At 36.3% G+C, this 18,714-nt stretch overlaps 1 protein-coding gene across 7 annotated transcripts in view; it reads right to left on the bottom strand.

Annotated features, from left to right (window-relative positions):
* Positions 1-17,466, bottom strand: part of LOC143232829 (uncharacterized) — a 115,210-nt gene extending 97,744 nt beyond the window's left edge. For 5 of the 7 annotated variants that reach the window (XR_013017807.1, XR_013017806.1, XM_076468749.1 and 2 more), the window contains exon 1: positions 15,842-17,466. Coding sequence is in view for 4 of the 7 variants with exons in the window: in XM_076468749.1 (XP_076324864.1) it covers positions 15,842-17,269 (1,428 nt within the window). In the remaining 3 variants the exon portion in view is untranslated. The remainder of the gene's footprint in view (positions 1-15,841) is intronic. The other 2 variants (XR_013017805.1, XM_076468747.1) reach the window with 2 other exon arrangements.
* Between the last annotated feature and the right edge of the window lie 1,248 nt (positions 17,467-18,714).

Genomic DNA, 18,714 nt, shown 5'->3' with positions numbered 1-18,714 from the left:
CTAAAGCAATCTTTACCCTAACTTTTATCCACTCCCTGTTGAACTTCCTTGATTATTATTTCTAATTTTGTATTTTTCTCTTCTAATATTATATTACACAAGTATCAGAAATGCTTATGTAACAAACAGAAGGCAACAGTAATTCAAGCACCAGGTTTTTGTCAAAGGTGATTTGACTAAGTTAAAAGAAGATTGTGCAACATGAACAAGGCCCATTCCCTTGGATGTGGTTTTGCTAGATAGTAGATACAGACAGTGGGAGTCTTGTTAATCCTTTCATTGCAAGTCACTTATCAGATGACAAGGCATTTGGCTACCTGAAGAGGTAGGTTACAGATAAAACAGTGAAAGTTTATTAATCTTCATATTTAGTGCAACAGAAACTCAGTGGAAGTGCTTGAGTTCAGCAAATAGTCAATATTTTGTGTCCCACTTTTGCTTTTATAACTGCAGTCAGTCTTGTTAGCATTGTTATTACATGTTTAATCAATGTCCTTTGGAATTTTAGACCAAATGTCTTTAATACACTTTTATAGTTTCTTTAGAAATAACTTTTGATTTGTCCAGTTTTTGATTATTCAAAATCTCAGATCTGCACAATTAGGTTGAGATTGGGGCTAATTAATTTCTACATAGGTTGGATGAGCGTTTGAGGTTATTACCTCCCTGGTAGTAGAATCCTTTACCAGTAATATGTAAACCACATATTCAGTAAAATGCAGAAAATGTGCGTGTCAAATCTGTAACTGAACTTGCCAGATGGTGTGGAGTGGTTACAGCATTTCAGACCATACGAGATCTGTTCAAAAAATACGCGGACTGACGTCATAAAACAAAATGTACTTTGTTTAGAAGTTACAGGTCTGGGACCCCTTCAAAGTACTCTCCTCCCCAATGCACACACTTATCCCAACGGTGTTTCTACTTGTTGAAACAGTCCTGGTACGCTTCTTTTGTAATGTCCTTCAGCTCCTTCGTCGCATTTGCCTTAATCTCGGGAATCATCTCAAATCTTCTTCCTTTCAAGGGTCTTTTGAGTTTGGGGAGTTCTGAGGGCTGAATTTCGCAGCAACGCGGTGCATCTTCAATTTTTCGGTCAAAATCTCGTAACAAGATCCAACTGATATCCCACACTCTTCAGCAAGCTCCCTGACAGCCAGACGTCGATTTGTCCGCAGCAGGATGTTGATTTTGTCGACGTGTGGGTCGTCAGTTGACGTGGAAGGACGTCCAGGATACTCATCATCTTCAATGAACTGTCGACCGTCCTTAAAACATTCATGCCACTTGAAACATGATGTACGCTTCATAGCAACATCACCGTAAGCCGTGTTAAGCATAGCAAAAGTTTCAGTCGCAGATTTTCCAAGTTTAACACAAAATTTCACAGCAAGTCGTTGCTCCTTCAGGTCATTCATTCTGAAATCCGCCAAACGAAAAAATCGCACTTCACTTAAAACCGCGTAGCTAATACACAAATGAAGATATCTGCAATCAGGAAATGGCATCATAATCAGCTGATCTGTGCGAACCTAGCCACACCAAGCGGATTCCCCTGGAACCAACTGGAGCCGCACAATTCAAACAGTCCGCGTATTTATACTGATGGATTAGTAGTTGCTGGTATTTGCACTGGTCCGCTATTCCATCTATTTTGAAAATATCTCATGCTGCCTCAGCAGAGAAACAACCCCAACCCATCACAATGCCAACCCCTTGCTTCACAGTAGATACGTTTCATTCATCTTTCTTCTGCTAGACGTACAACCTATGCTTTGAAGCATAGACTTATCTGATTTTATCCGAGATGGAATCAAGAAGCTGCAAACATTCTCAAAATGCACTCTGCTATGTATGTGGCCAATTTATCAAGATAAGAGCAAAAAAAAGTACTCTGTGGCAGCATCTGCTAAAACATGTGAAGCCTACAAGACATATTTCGGGATGCTTGTCGGGGATCAAGACAAACTCTTGCACCTCATTTTACATGTGAAGGTAAGACGGACAATATTTGCTTGCTTGAATAATAAGATTTTATATTATACAAATTTTAAACCTTTTAAAATTTAAATACCTTTTCTTTAATTTTCAATAGTATAGAAAAATATCACATACAAAATATCTTGCATGAACTTCTTACACATTAGTTGTGGATGAAAGAAATTTATTCTTCATAATAACAATTTTAATTTGCAGAGGGGAAAAGAGAGCCATGAAGTTTGCTATTCCACAAATTTGGAATGAACCCACTGACCACTCAAGCAATTGCTACTTCTGTATAGTAGACCCTTCCAAATGTTGGGTTGGCAAGAATGCATTTATCATCTATCCTGACCTTCCATCATCCATCGCCCCAGTGCCACACTGCCCTGAGATTCCTCTACCCACTCCACCAGAGAGAAAGCAGCCATCCTCAAAAGAGAGTAGCAAATCAGAAGAGGAGGTAGACGTTGAAGATTCAGATTACAATTTCAGAGGTGCAGCTGGTAAGAGAAATTCAAACTACCCCAACCAAAGAGACCTCAATGACTTGATCAGAGATCTTGGTCTAACAAAATCAAATGCTGAGCTTTTGACATCTAGGCTCAAGGAGTGGGATTTGTTAGATGAAAGCGTGCAATTCACAAGTCAAAGGAAGCATCACCAACATTTTTTCAAGCTTCTTCACTAATCAAGAAAGGCTCTGCTTCTGCCACAATGTATCTGGTCTGTGCAAGGCAATTGGAATTGCGTGTAACTCAAACAAGTGGTGCCTTTTCATTGACAGCTCATGCAGATGCCTCAAAGCTGTGCTGCTCCATAACAGGAATAAGTATCCATCTCTTCCCCTGGCTCATTCGGTGCACCTCAAAGAGCAAGGCAAGCACTTACACCAAGATATACTGGACTTTAAATGCTGATACCAAGGAGTGTATAACAAAAACACATTTGGAGACCATATTTGGGGGCTGATACATGAAAGTGATTTATATTACAGTTGCAAAGAAAACTGTTAACTTATCTAACTTGCTCTGCACATAACTTTTCTTGGTTACTTCCTTGCTAGCTTTTGTTTTCTTCTCTTTTTTCATAGATTGTCTCTTCTTTAGTTCAAGGTCAGACTGCCTAAACATATATTGAGTTATGTCAAATGTTTCTTTGTCTGCTTTTGAAGACTGTTGCCTTGTGTCCTTGTGTGGCTGAGAGGATGTCTTGAGTGTGTACCTGTGTGGCTGGGTGTCTTGACTGTGTCCCTGTGTGGCTGAGAGGGTGGCTTGATTGTTAAAGTCTTGCTGCCTGACTGAGCTGCATGTTTAGATCCTTTTGAATCTAGTTTTTCCTTTTCACAGTGAAAATACTTCTTCAATCACTTCCACATGTCCAATATTCTGTTGAGGCACACCTCAAGTGATAACCATCTTGTGTTAACAAGTTGTATAATTTTTCTTGTTTCTTTGTCATACAATCCTTGAAACTCTTTGAAATGTTGTTTTCTGCTAGCACTTTTGTCAAGAAAATAGTAGATATCTATCAATATATCAAAAACTGGGCAGGGCAGTTCTCTGGAAGCTTTCTGGTCAGCAATATTCATGAGGTGACAGGCACAGTCCATGAAGTTAATGCTAGGCTGTTGTCTTGAGATGTGTCCCATCACACCTTTACCTATACCAGACATAACTGAGGCATTGTCTGAAGAAAAACTAAGACAGTTTTCCCATGGAATTTTCCTCTTTGTCAGTCCGTGGTCCAAAAGCTTGAAAATATTCTCTCCTGTTGAAGCTTTCCATTCCACCATTGTCAAAAGAGAACAAAATTTTTCCAAGCAAAGGTCAAGATATTGTACAACAATTGGATACAGTTTTGAGTCATCCATGTATGTGGATCCATCTGTGGCTAAACTGTAAACACTGTTAGTAAGAAACTGTAAACACTGTTAGTAAGTATGCTTGAAATCATTTTGTCATTTTTCACAACCCAACATTTGTACAATGGCTGTAGTTTTGGTTCTAGTACAGCCATATTTTTTTGCTGTATCAAAGTCTGGGAACATTTTTCTGAATAGATGTCCTGCATGATTGACTACAGCTAGGGGTAAATTATGAGCAATGACGAATTGCATGAACATCACTTCTGCATTTATGGTTTCATATTCTGAATTCTTACTCATAAATGTCATTATCTGTATGGTTTTTGTCTTCACCTCAGCCTTTTGTTGGTGAGATGCCAATTTTGTATGTCTGGAACAATCGCTTATCTCGCCATGCACCACAAAAAAATTGATGTGACAAACTGTACAAAACACATGACTGTCACTGACTTTTGATGCAATGACTGAATATTTTGCACTATACTCTTTCCTAAATTTTTAGCTCACAGTTTTAATCCTTTTAGATTTGCCAGAAGCATGACAATCTGGTGAACGAGGCCTCTTTTTTATCCATCTTGTGAATGATTGCATTGGTGTTTCTATGCTGCTGAGAAAATAAGAAATACTCATCTACGCAAGCACTGATTGGCTGACAAGCATTGATGACTGAACTATGGATTCCCCCATGTACCCAGTATGGAGAAGCACCATATTCAATCTATTGGTAGATGTCAGAGATACAAATATTTTTTATTATTTCAAGCACAAACATGATTATCTCGAGTAGCCATTTGGACTATATCTTTTATTTATTATAAAATTTATTTATATCTCACTAGAAATTTTCTTTTCACCCCTTTCAAGCCCTGGGGGAACAATTTATCACTCTATTGTATAGACCTATATAATAATGTGGGAGTTGCAACAAATCGTAATATTTGTCTGTATGAGCGTATAGTCGTAATGTATACACCACAATCGTAATGATTACGCTCAAATCGTAATGGTTGACATCTCTGGTACTACTAAGAACAACATTTGTGTTACACAGTGTTACCAACTGGGCTATAAAAGATACAGTTGAAATGGAGAGTATGGGTAGGAAGAATGAGAACAATATCTATCAAAAATACCTTTTCAGTGCAACAAAATGCTAGCATCTGATATACTTAAGCTAATCTCACAAAACAGCTAGAGTCCCAAATTGAAATAGTGTAAAAGTTACCAAGATGAGCATCCAAAGGGTCAATGCAATGGGTCCCAAAAGTGTTATGTTCAAGTCACACCAAGAAAATAATGTTAACTTTCTGGAATGCTCATCTGACCATGCATCGAAAAAGAGGACAATTTTTCTGATTAAAGACATGAAATACACTAATTTAGGACCATTCTGAATAAATAAAAATACTCTCAATTCAATAATAATACCACGTTGACCTAAATAAACTTGATTATTTTACATGGTCATAAAAATGCATACCTGATGCCATACATTTAGAAAATTTTGCAGCACACCATTTGGGAACTACTGCTCTAATGTATAAGGTCATATTCATGAAAGACTATGCCTCATCTGTACCTGGCATACTTTTCCCATGTTGTTAAGATAAACGTTACTTAAATGGGCAAAAACATTGCATTTCAAATCTGTAACTGAACTTGCCAGACCATATTTGGTACATCAACTCCAGTCCAAAATCAGGCACCATCAGGCACTTGTCTTTTGGTTCACAGTAGAAGGAGAAGGGCCACAATGATCATCACCTCAATACAAGGAAGTGAAAAGAAAAATCAAATTCCATTCCAACAATCCAGACAGAGTATATCTCATACACAACCAACACCAGCACTCCTAGAAACCAAACAATTTCAGTAGAAATGAGGCATGCAAACATGGTGATAGGAATTTGTTGTCATGTACACAGTAGAAGAAGTATCACTATCAACCATATATGTGAGAATTTATGTTGGCTGGTCCTGTTGATACAACTCAAACCACCCAGAGGATAGGAAGAAACCAAGCTGGAGGAGTGAATTTGTATGTGGTGAATTCGTTTAGTCCAAAACAAGGAAGTATAACAATTTTTTTTTTATTTTTCTGATCCACAGTAGAAGAGTAAGCACTCAGCATCTATATAATCACATATCACACCCAACCTACTCTCAATTGAATGGAACTTGTCACACTCAGGAGAAAGTTTTCACAGTTCACTACTCCACTGGTTAGGAATTGATCAGGAGGACTCCCACACTGTAAGATAGTGCAATGGGTGGCTACAAAATTCTATTTTGAAAAGCAGGTAGGTCCCAGTTTATTCAAACAGAATCAGAGGGATGGACAGTGATCCCAACACTTCTTTACTCATGATAGTCCATGAGTTGGAACAGTTTGGTGTGGACCTTATTTATGAAATAACACACTGTGAGGCAACTTCCAGTGATCTTGTGGAACACTTCATCTCTTCAGTGAGCATTATAAACATGTACAGCCATATGATGCAGATTTAGATTTAAGTATACCTGGAGAGGCACCACTTGACATAAAGCGTGATCCAGAATAAGAAAAAGGGTCACTGAAAATGGAAGAAATAAAAGGAGGACCTTACCCTTTCATAGAAGATATTATGTATGATGCCAATTGGCAACTAATAGTCAGATGATGATGGCATTGGGCTATAAAATTATGAGGCATGGTTTACATGCTAGTCTGCACAATCTCTTCTTAAGGATGACTGAATTGAGCAGCCAGAGAGATGATGTCTTTTGTGGAAGGAATCTTGGAAACTGTTATGAGAATCCTTAGATAATGAAGCATAAGCAATATGAAAGCTGGAGAATACATTTGGTAAGGATGATAGGAGAAAGATAATGAGTAGAGAAACTATTTCATGGTATAAAAAGATAGGAACAGGATCCATGGAAGGAACCAGTGTGGGTGATATAACAAAGCAGAGCATGTACTAGACAAATGAGATGATTAGGATAGGGAACAGGAATAGAAATAAGAGATGGAGAGATGGAAACAGAAGTGAAGATAATGTCTCTTTTATGTGCTATTGATGTCTTAGGGAAGAAGCTACAATCTGGATGAAAGAGAACATAAGTATGGTGATAGAAGACATGAGAGACATTGACAGAGAAGATACCTGACTTATGACAACCAAGTGTAAATAAAGAGAAGAAAATACATCTTGAGGAAGATGAGGTATAATAAACAAGTGACCAAAAGTTCAAAGGGAAAAAGAGTAAGGACATGTAGGATCACACTGAGATTCCAATCAGGTAAAGGAATTGGACAAGGCAGACAAATCAGGTGAAAAGAGCAAAGCAGGAGAGAAAGGATGAATGATGAAAATATGTAACAGAATCTGGAAAAAACTGAAAGTTATAGCACATAACTGAAACACTCAACTCCTGTGAACAAACAGAAGGAAATATCTGGATGCAGTCAAGAATGTGATATGAAGGTAGGTATCCAAGAAATTGACTTTGGTCTAACAAAAACTTGGAGTGAATAACCAATGAAGGGTGAGGGAAACTCAATTTGGTGACTTACTGCAGAAATTGAGGAGAATCGCACTGGTAGTAAGAAGATGCAAAGAGGCAAGACACAGGAACAGGTAGACGAGATTTGAGAAAGATGATGAAAAGTGAGGAAAGGGTGGAATGTTTGCATGCAGCTTTCACCTAAGACTCCAGTATATCAGAATGATCCCCAAAAATAGGAAGGCATAAGAAAGAGGTCAAATAGAGATCTTGCAAATAGAAAGCAGGTGGATGCATGTGAGACAAGAGAGCATCTCTGTCAAGGGGATCTCAACAACAAAGGAGCTGTATAACAAGGAATAAGGCTGAGAAAATAAACACACCAGCATGGAAAATAGATGGGTATGTGTATCCACCAAAAAGAGAAATAACAGGTAAAACACTTGGGAAATCACATTAAAAAAAAAACCCAAAGAGAATGAGAGGATTCTGGAAGGGTAGCATAAGATGGTGCAGCACAAGCTGGAGGTGAGAAATGTCTGTCCAGATCCTCTTCACTATCAGCACCATATTCCCATAAAAACAGAAGATATGGCTAAGGTTCAAGAGATATTGCAGGCTGCAAATTCCAAATGCATCATGGCTGAAACGTCTGCAAAACATGTGGAGTCACAGAAGTAGTAAGGAGTGGTAGATCAGTAGTCAAATCCATAACAGAATACACTATAGTAATACTATGTGGAAATGAAAAGAGAAAAGTATTCTAGAAATACTAAGTAAGCAACAAATAAATGACAACAAACTAGAATGGTATGTCAAACTCTTGTTGGTATAGAGTTGTCATATGCTCAGTTGCACGCTATAGTAGGGCTATTCTATGAGAAATCACGAGGATAGGTGAGTAAATTTACATTTTTGTTCATGGAGGATAGCACAAGTAAAAAAAAAACTGTTATGTGATAACAAGTAAAATATTATACTAGAACTTTCACTTTTCTGGCTTTAACCAAGATGAAATCAAAAACTGCTTGATTTTTTTTTGTGAAAGTTCCTGCTTGATCAAAATTGTTGCCAAACCAATCAGTCTTAATTGTGCTGTGGTTGATTTACAGTGTATAAATAATTGTTTGCACTCTCACAAAATGTTTTGAATCCATTTTCTGCTAACTTGCATTATGTGCAATATTTTTTGCAAGTGCAACTACAATTTTTGATTTTAATTTGAAATACAGATGAACAAAAAGATACTGGTAATTTAGGAAGCAGAATATAAAAAAATGATACCCATGTAATCCTATATCTAATGAATTTTGGCTGAAATTAAGATTGAAAATAATTTGTTAAAATGTCAGTCATGTTGAGTGTTCTATTAATCTGTTCAGTGCCGTAGACGAGATAACTCGTCCAAGCTGATCGGTAACACAGTGCCACAGATGAGTTACTTCGTTTTCAATAATACCCAACTTCAACGCTTGATGTCAGCACCATACATACATTTGACCTACTTACAAATTGTTTCACTTTCGATCCAAAATGGCATCACGAAAAAAGTTACAAAATGAAGAAGCATTAGAATTGTATTGTAGCAGCTGAAATACTTAGCAGTCAACAGGTTAAAGGGCTTAACTTATGAAACATATTATAACACATTTGGATAATAAAACTGTATTTTAAGAGTTAATTAGCTTTTTTTTTTCAACTGTGAGATGAAGAGTAGAGGTTTCACATGCAGTAAGCATGTGTTTTCTTACAGCAGTCACACTGGGTTATCTACTGAGTCCACTGAAAGAATAAAGAGGGATATGTATATGTGCAATCCCAAAAGTTTATAAGGAAAAGTATGTGAAATCTTCCCCCAAAAAACTTTTCCTGCCTTGTTGATTTCATAAAAGTTTTTAAACAGTTTGAGTTCAGAAAATTTTATTTTTGCACTTACAGTGTTGATGAAAATTAAATTCTTATTGCTTGTCTATTCTTGCACAAGTATTTCCATATGCTTTCTCAATTCAATTTAGTTATTCTTCATGAAAGGGATTGATATTCATTACACATTTCTACTGTGTTTCAAACAGAAGGATGGTTTGAAATATGTTTGGCAAACAGAAGACAGTTCTTCCAATTGGCAGTATCCACCTTCTTCAGATGACTCAAAGAAAGGCCACACTTAGGGATGGTAATAGGCCATGGTTGGATGGGCTGACCTGTGGAGACTGAAACATCATCCAAGGACAGACCTAATTCAGCTGTGCCTGGATATGAAGGCCAAAAGGAACAATGTCAGACCATCTATTCTGAAAAGGCATGGCCCATTTATGAAGGTAAACACAATCCCAGGTGGGATGCTGTGGTAAGGATCAAAATTTTGAAGCATACAACCAGTGGAGGTATAGAGGAGGTACACAAGACTCAGTGTACAAACTCTGGACTAGTGAAGTGCAGAAAGCCCCCATACAGAGTTGAAGACCCAGGTGGTGAACAAGAATCCAAATCTTCAAGGACAACCTTCTGGCAGAGCCATTAGACCAGAGACCCGTAGTCAAGTTTCAATCAAATGAGGGTAAGAAAGATCTTGAGCATAGAACATTAATATGCTCCCTTAAAGGTGGAAAATTTTCAATGCCCTTGTACATTTGATGTGTAGTTGCTTGACGTATGGAATGAAAGTCAGCTTACGGTCAACTAAAAGCCTTTGTCTTGGGGATCACACGAAGCACAACTTCAAGAAGAAGGAGCTTGGGATCAGGGTGAACATCCCATTGGTGGAAAAAGTGCATGAAGACAATTTTAGAGAGAGAAAAGGTAAAACTTTTCGCTGTGGTCCACTTCTGTAAATGACTGAGGGCAGTCTGTAGCTGCCTTTTAAAAAACCTCATACTCAACTACCGATGTGAGATGTGTAAATTGTTGAAATAGAATCTGTCTGCAACTGGGGGAAGTTGTCCTGTAATGGGATTAATCTTTTTTATGAAAGTGTGACACTCAAGACACAGTCCTGAGGGATTCAAAGTTCCTGTGGGAAAGAATGGAAAGTATGAACTTAGAATCATCAGTCCATTAAAAACGTTTTGATAAAAATGATCAAATGACCAAGCAACACAAAATGCCATACCTCCACACAGTATCATAAGCTTTCTCAAAGTGCAAAAAACTAGAAATAAAATGCTGTCACTTGAGTGTCAAGTCAAAATCAAGTGGTCCACAGTGCAGTGTTTTCATCAAAACCCACACTAGGTTGCCCACCCAGGAGATTGTTTAATTCAAGGAACCAAACAAGAAGAGCATTAACCATCCTCTCTAAGATCTTATAGAGACAGCTTGTCAAAGCAGTTGGACTGTAGTCTGAAGGAATTAGGAAAAGCATTCTCCTGCCACATCCAGTCAGAAACAATCAGAAGAATAATAAGAGTGGCAGGAGAGAGATGATGCATAATCTTGTAGTGAATAATATCAGATCCATGAAGAGCAAGCTTGAGTGCCACCAGCATCAAGGGGCGATTATAATCATAGAGATGATTAGTCTGAAAGAAAAAAGGTGATTATTCTGTCTGAGTCTTGATGACTAGAAGTTGGGGGGATGAAGCAGAAATGCTTGATGCACAAGAAAAGTTTTTGCTAAGAGTACTGGCAATGCTCTAGGTATTAGCAACTTCCTAGCCATCAGAGAGCAAGATCAAAAGAGGGGGTGGAAGATACTACCCACTGATCTTCCAAATCTTGTCCCACATAACTTTGGAACTGGTGGCAGAAGAGACACTAGTTGTGTATTTAATTCAAGATTTCTTCTGGCTTTGATGTCCAACCTGCCAAACATGTGCATAGGCTCACTGAAAAGCAATGTAGTTAAAAGTGTGGAATACTTATGAAAGGTATTCCAGCCCAGTTTTCAGCTTTCTGTGCCATGTAGCATGCAGGATTCCACCATGGATGAGGGTACCATGAAAAATGCGTTTAGGGTTTAGGAATACATTGAGCAGTTACCTGAACAATACAGTCACTCACTGAGAAGCCTACTAATGGCTCACAGACGACAGCAGGATCAAGTTACAAGAGAGCAGTAAAAGAGGGCCAGTTGACCTAGTCCATCTTGCATCAAAACATGTGGGTTGGGTGGCATCAGCCATGGCAAGTCTATCTCAAAATAATAGGAAAATGATCACTGCCCCATGGGTTACTATCAACCCTCCAACAAAAGTAAGAAAAAGTGCAGGGGAGCAAGCTGAGAGACCAATAGCAGTAAAGAAAAACTAAGTGCATGAAAATAAGTATAAGAACCACTATTGAAAAGAAAAAGGTTGTGGTCTAAGAGCATACACTTTATGGAACTATCCTTTCATTAACATCAGCACCAACCCAGAGGGGATTATGTCCATTAAAATCCCTCAGGATTAAAATGGTAGATGGTAAATGTTGAATGAGGGTATCAAGGTCTGACTAATTATAGGTCTCTTCAGGAGACAGATAGAGAGAACAAATAGAGATGGTATGGCCCAAGGAACATGGATGGCTACAGCCTCCAAGGGTGCATCGAGTGGCAAAGACAGAGTGGGCACATACTGATCATCCAGGAGTGTCACCCCTCCATACATTCATCCCTCATGCAACCTGTGATTTCTGTACAAAGAAAATTGCCAAAAAATGTGACTGCATTGGTAGGTTTTAGAAACATTTCCTGTAGGGAGAGAAACAAATGATGATAAGAATCAATCAAATCCTTAATGTCATCTATATTCGAACAAAAACCCTGACAGTTCCACTCTATCAATGTGGCCATTTCTACTTATCTGGAGGAGAATGGGGTGGGGAGTCCTTCTGTTTTTGATCATGTTTTTCTTTTAGCAGATAGAGGTCAATAGACCTCCACAAATCTTGCCCTAGGTCAAGTAGACAGGTCTCCACCTGTGGACAAAGATTCCAGTAACTGAGGGCATGAATGAACAAAAGTTTTGCATTGCAGAGCTGGAGAAGAGGATGGACATGAGGAAATACCCAAACCTAAAGCCAAAGGATGTGAACCAGAAAGAATGGCAGAGACAGAGATGGGAGTAGATGTAGACTTGTCAACTCCTTTAACAATGAAGGGCAAAAGATTCTAAGACTTCAAATGTTTTGTAAATGATTCTGCTGGAAGAATTGAGAAATCTGTCTGCACTGCTACTGTGGCAGTGGAATGTAGTACATCAGCATATGTCCAAGGTGGAGTGGGAGACAGTATCTTCCGAGTCTCTGGTGTTAGTTAGATATTGTTCATAGTCTTCAAGTGTTGCACCTCTTTCTCCTTCACCCACTTAGAGCAAGAATTAAAGTAAGAGGAGTGTGAACCACTACAGTTATCATAGTGTGGCTCCAGTTTGCACTTGTAGCTGACTGGCCCTGAGGGAGGGCCATCCCAAGGCTGCCCATCTACAGGAATTCAAAGCCAAAGTGGTGTGTTAGGGTTGGACCCCTTAGCCACCAGGATTCTCTCCTCCCCTTCATGGGTCACCATGCACAGCAAACACATGGGTAGATGTTTAGATCCCAGAAGAGGTAATCTGATATTACAGAACATTCTCTGGGAGGTCTCCTCACTAGGTACAGGAATCCACCTCAAAGGTTCCTGTCTGATAACTATGCATGATTTAGTAAATTCAAGAAGTAGAACCACACCTTATCTTTATTTCTCTGTCCATAAACAACTAACTGGATTAATGAGTAAGAATGTGAAATGCATCCATTCAGCAGACTAAGGATGTCCAATATTTTTCTGTTAACGTTGACAAAATCTTTACAACACCTCAGACAACTCAGATACACAATCATTATGTATTACATAAATGTGACATGGTCACCTGTGGAAGAATTCCATGTTTTCATTCCTGTAACCAAAATTCAGAATATAGAAAAAATTATGTTAAACTACTGTCAACAAAATTAAATTGACATTTCAAAGTGTTGAGGACAATCATGTGATTCTTCAGCAAACACGTCTGATAAATACAAAATCATACAGGCCCATGAAATAAATACCACAGCAATTTATATTCTTTGCACTGGACATTCATTAAACTTCATAGAAAACAAGGTGTTGAAATTTGCAGAGATACCTTTCTCTTGAATTCTGCAAATAATTTGCAATTTGTTTTCTATTTCTTCACAGAAATCTGGGTAAAGATAACACTGTTAATAATCAGTTGTCAAATACGTTAACAGCAATGGTGTTTAAGAATAGGTATGCACATACAGAGAAGGCTCTTGATACAACTGCAGAAAACAGAGATCTTTAACCACTAGAAATCAGACATGGTGAAAAACATCAATAGTCAAACAGATCATGTAGAAACTAGAGATCAAACAAAACTAATAAATCCATCCAAACACAAACTATTAAGCTGTCAGTGATAGCTGAATTAATAAAATCTCTAAAAACATTTGTGAAAACTGTGCAATAAAACCTTCAGTGCTGAAGAAATGTTGTGATGCTATGTGACAGCAAAGACAACCACCCAATACCTTGCAAGATCAAAATTGCCAGTATTACATTGAAGTTTTTCTAAAGAAATGAGGCAGATCTCCTGACCAGAATTTTCTAGCAATTTTGGATATTTTTAAAACTGTATATACTTTACCTGATTTCCTTATACGCTTTCAGAACATGATTTCCACATTTCTGAACTTGCTACTAACTGAATGTGCACTAACTGTTATGCAAAAATGATCATTCTTGTGTACAGAACTTATTAAAAATTAATTCAGAGCCATCATGAACTAGAATCACCTACCCAGATTTTCCATCACATTCAAGAACTGGCATACTCAGGATTTGCGTTTTCAAATATTATTAGACACTTCAAACAAGTTAACTTGAAAAAAATAAAATGTAGTTTCACTGATTACTCTGTAATATCAGGTTTTACTTAGTAGAACAGAAGTTTAGAAAATAAAAATATGATATTTAGCTTCAAGATAGATTGAAGTATTATGCTCTTCATAATAGCACCTACAGGTTCTTTCTACAGTTATCTAGTTATTAAAAGTTGTGCATTTAATTCATCAAATGTTTTGGTAAAATACTTTTACAGTTAATTATTTCATGACTGTATTGTGTATTGGTTTTTAAGTTAAACAAAGAAAAGGTTATTGGAATTAGGTGTTAAAATAATTTTTTGATTAACATTGTATTTTACATTGATATAAAAGAAACAAATAAGTATACATGTATTGGTTTAGTATCGTATGCTTTTGATACACCAAATGTCTTCTGTGCAGTAAAAGCATTTAAAATGAACCATAACTATGTGCTTTAAAAAGTGGTAATATTACACATAATTTATCCTTACTACATTGCCATAATTAGGTAAAATGACACAGAAGTCACATCCTTGGTTGTTTCTTTGGCTTCCTTCTTGCACACACACATATGATCACAGTAGAATACAGTGCTTCTTCAGTGGGGCATTATTACCAATTTATGTCATTGTGAGATTGATATTTCATATAATAGCTAAATGTGAATCCTAACTACTGCATATAGGGCCAACATTTTAACACTAGAAACTAAGAATTATTTGAAGAATTTCTGGTGGCTTATTATTGTAAGCCTCAACAATTGTAGGCATCATTCACAATCTAATAAAATAATTGAAATGTACTGTTCTATAATTTTGCTAAGTACACAAAAATGTAGATCCTACACGATATTAGATATTTTAATATTTATTACACTTTTATACATAGAATGTTTCTTTCACCATTTCTTATTATACTGACTTAACATTATGGTGAGCTATGAATTGTGTCCTCAAGATGTCTGGAATGGGTATTAAAACTTGCTTGTTCTGTACTTTTATTTTAATTAAAGTTTTAATACTCAGACCAGCTATCTTCAAAATACATTTTTACTTTAGATGAGTTTCTTGTCATCATGAGCTACAAATTATTTATTTAGCTACATTTATACAAGTTTTATTCAAGTATTTAACAGATAACAATTTTAATATTACTAATATTATCAAATGTACACGTTATAGAGAGTATGAGATGTTCAAGACTCAAACCAGGTCAAAAAAACTGACAAATTCCAAATATCTTGCAATTAACTGAATATCACAGCCTAAATCTTAGATAAGTTGGTTGTAAATATTGTTAGTACTTGGATAACCTTATAAGTGGTTGATCCGTTTAAGTTGGTACATGAAGAAAAATAAATGTTGATTTTAAAGTTTCAGAATACTAGTTCTTTGATTAAAATATTTTTAAGTTTAGAGTCTTAAGTTTGTGAAGTTATGGTGTGTTAGTTTTAATTACTTGAACTATTTCTAGATAAATTAATGACATGAAATACTATATTTCATTAAGGTTGAATGTTATGGCTCTTGATCTGCTGGATCAGGGTTGGCATCAATGAGATAGAGAGACATCTCTAATCTTGCACTTTTTTAATATTCACTACTATTATATTTGAAAAACAAAAACACACACAAAAGGACACTCGTGATTATATTACTAATTAGGATAACTGTAAGGAAATACCTTCTTAGGATCATGTGGAGGCTCATCATTGTTTGCTTGTTGTGATGACATTTTTCTTGAAACCAGTTTTGTATTCCTTTTTTTGTTTGGTTTTTCGAGTTCTTTCGCTACACATTCATAATCAACAAGGCCATCTGGATGATTAAGAACAAATGGCACTGGCCCATTTATCACACCCATATCATTCCCATCAGTTTTTGGACCTATAAATCTTCCTGTTACATCTGGAGTTTTCCTAGGATATCTGAATTGCATCATATCAGGACCATGTATAGTTCTTGGTCCTTGACACATACCTATAAAATTTTCAGGCCTTGGTGGTTGAAGACCTTCAAATTGTTGCATATTACTAATTTTGGGTCCATAGCTTCTTGATGGTCCCATTGATCTTACTTCACAATTAAACTGAGAAGGTGAAAAGCCAGGTCCTCTCATATTTTGCATACCTGCTAAAGTGCCACATGATGAATCATTCATTATCATATTTTGCACTCCACCTGTATGTCCTGGACCTAAAAACATTCCCATTGGACCAGGGCCATTAAACATTCCCAGCTCATACATATGTTTTGGAATGTTAAATATTGCCAATTCTGATATCTGACTTGGCCCACTAAACACTGGTGCTTCATGCATGGGATAAGGACCACTCTGCATTAACATTCCAGACATAGGGCCATACATATCTACATCTGCTTTTATAAAGCCTGGTAATTTCATGTCAAAGTTATTTTCAAATGGAATTTTATTTGAAGTCACAATGTTAGATTTTAATTGAAGTTTACTTGTTTCTTCTTTTCTCTTCAGTTCAAAACTTTTAGCTTTTAGATCATTGCATATTTTTTCATCATCTTCACCACGCAGTAGAGGCTCAGACGAAGTTTTATTAGGTAACTTTAAACATACTTTATCAGAACTAATTTTAAAAGTTTTACTAATTTTATATTCTTTAGTTTGCATCTGTCTTTCAAGAATTGATTTACCAATACGTGCCAATAATGCTGATGGTGTTGGTGGTGGAGGAAGAGGTTCTACTACTGAAGTATTTTTCTCTTGTGTATTATTAAAAGTGGCACTATCATTTTCAGAATTCTTTTTAATGTTTACAGCCTTAGTTACACCACTGGTACTGCCAAGTCCATCACTTACTAAGGGTTGTTTTTGTAACGGCTGATTTGAACCAAATCCTTCATTATTTACGGATATATACTGCCCAGACCCATGATTCATCCATGCATTATTGTAACCAAAGCCTGTACCTGAATACCTACCAGGCATAACTGGCCTAACATTTGTCAGTGACATACCCATAGGTGCACTTGGTATACAAGATGCACTCATATTCATTGAAACACTCATATTCATAGATATACAAGAATTCGTATTACCATTAGGGCCTTGCATTCTAGAACTAGGAGGAAAAAGCATTTGAGGATTAAACTCTCTTTTAATTCATATATATATATATAGCTCAATTTTTCGTGTTAATACTACAAATACATCAAATGGATTCTTGCACCAAATTTTCAACAAGATTGTACAGTCTACAGAACAAATTTCTAATGACTAAACCTACCAACTCATATTAATCGGTCGAAGTACAATACGAAATACAAATGAGAACAACTAGCGCCACTGCTGAATATAATTTTTGTGTATAACTTCAAATATAACGTGAAGTATAAAATTTTGTCTCGTGTGTAATTTACAAGCAGTTTACAAAAAAATTGACATTTCAGTAATTAGATGTTAAATTGTCTGTTCAAAACGCAAGAGATAATAAAGAAGATACTGTCAGTTGGAATTAACTATATATACCTATGTGTTAAATTTATCATGTACAGTTTACATTATAATTTAACTTAGATGTGTTAAAATAAGACTCGTAACTTAGTAAAGAGTTTATTATTGTTGCTTTAAGGAATTAGATTTCCTAAACGTTTTCAGTTAATCCTAAAGTGATGTTCATCCTAAATTCGGTGTTATGTTGATGTCAAATGTATATTTATCTTGATATTTTTTATTAAACATAAGCACTTAGGCGATTTTTAGCTGCCCTTCTGGGATAAAGATTGAAGTCGAGAACAAAATCAGACTCGTCAGTTATTGAGTTAATAATTCTCTAACACACAATCTTCTAACTATATGATTTTGTATTGTTTGTTTGTTTTTTGAATTTGCACAAAGCTTTCTTTTGGGGGGAAGTCAGGTTATCTTTGGACCTGTTTTTAACTCCATGATAACATTATTTCTTACTGGTATTGCGTTTCGATACATTAGCGGTTCATGTATGTATTCGACGAAGGTTATTAGCATTTTCTTTACACACGCTAACACCCTTCCGCGTAATTCTCAGCATTTTCTTCGGTGTGAGTTCTCCTAATATGATTGTGTACACTGCCTTACACTCAGAAGCAGTACCTCAAACACATACATTTAAATAAATATTCTTCTAGTAATGTACCTAAGTAAAAATACTTTCTTTTAAATATATAATTAGATAAAGATCTACAGTAGAATGTTGTCTATCAGTACGTGGTCTGGTATTAATTATCTTATTGATATTTATTGGAGAGAGATAATTAGGATTATCATCATATATGATATATCTATCAATCGAGGTTAGCAACTTGTTTTTGTACATGCTTTTTGCAAAATATTTTGTCTGATAAAGTTGGTATGTTTGATTAGTGAGTAGAAAATTGTAAGTTGGTAGTTTAAATACACGAAAAACTTCTGTCAAAAATCAGTTTTAAATGGTTTTTAGGTGCCTTTTGATATGCAATATTGGACAGGAATATTATATGACAGGTCGTATGTAGGTTTTATATATTTTGAGTATACTTGTATGCATGTATCTCGACTTTTGTCAG

The sequence above is a fragment of the Tachypleus tridentatus genome, chromosome 11 (genome assembly GCF_004210375.1).
Source record: "Tachypleus tridentatus isolate NWPU-2018 chromosome 11, ASM421037v1, whole genome shotgun sequence".
Lineage (NCBI taxonomy): Eukaryota > Metazoa > Arthropoda > Merostomata > Xiphosura > Limulidae > Tachypleus > Tachypleus tridentatus.
Note: the sequence above shows the minus strand (reverse complement) of the source record. Positions and strands in the feature narration are given on the sequence as shown.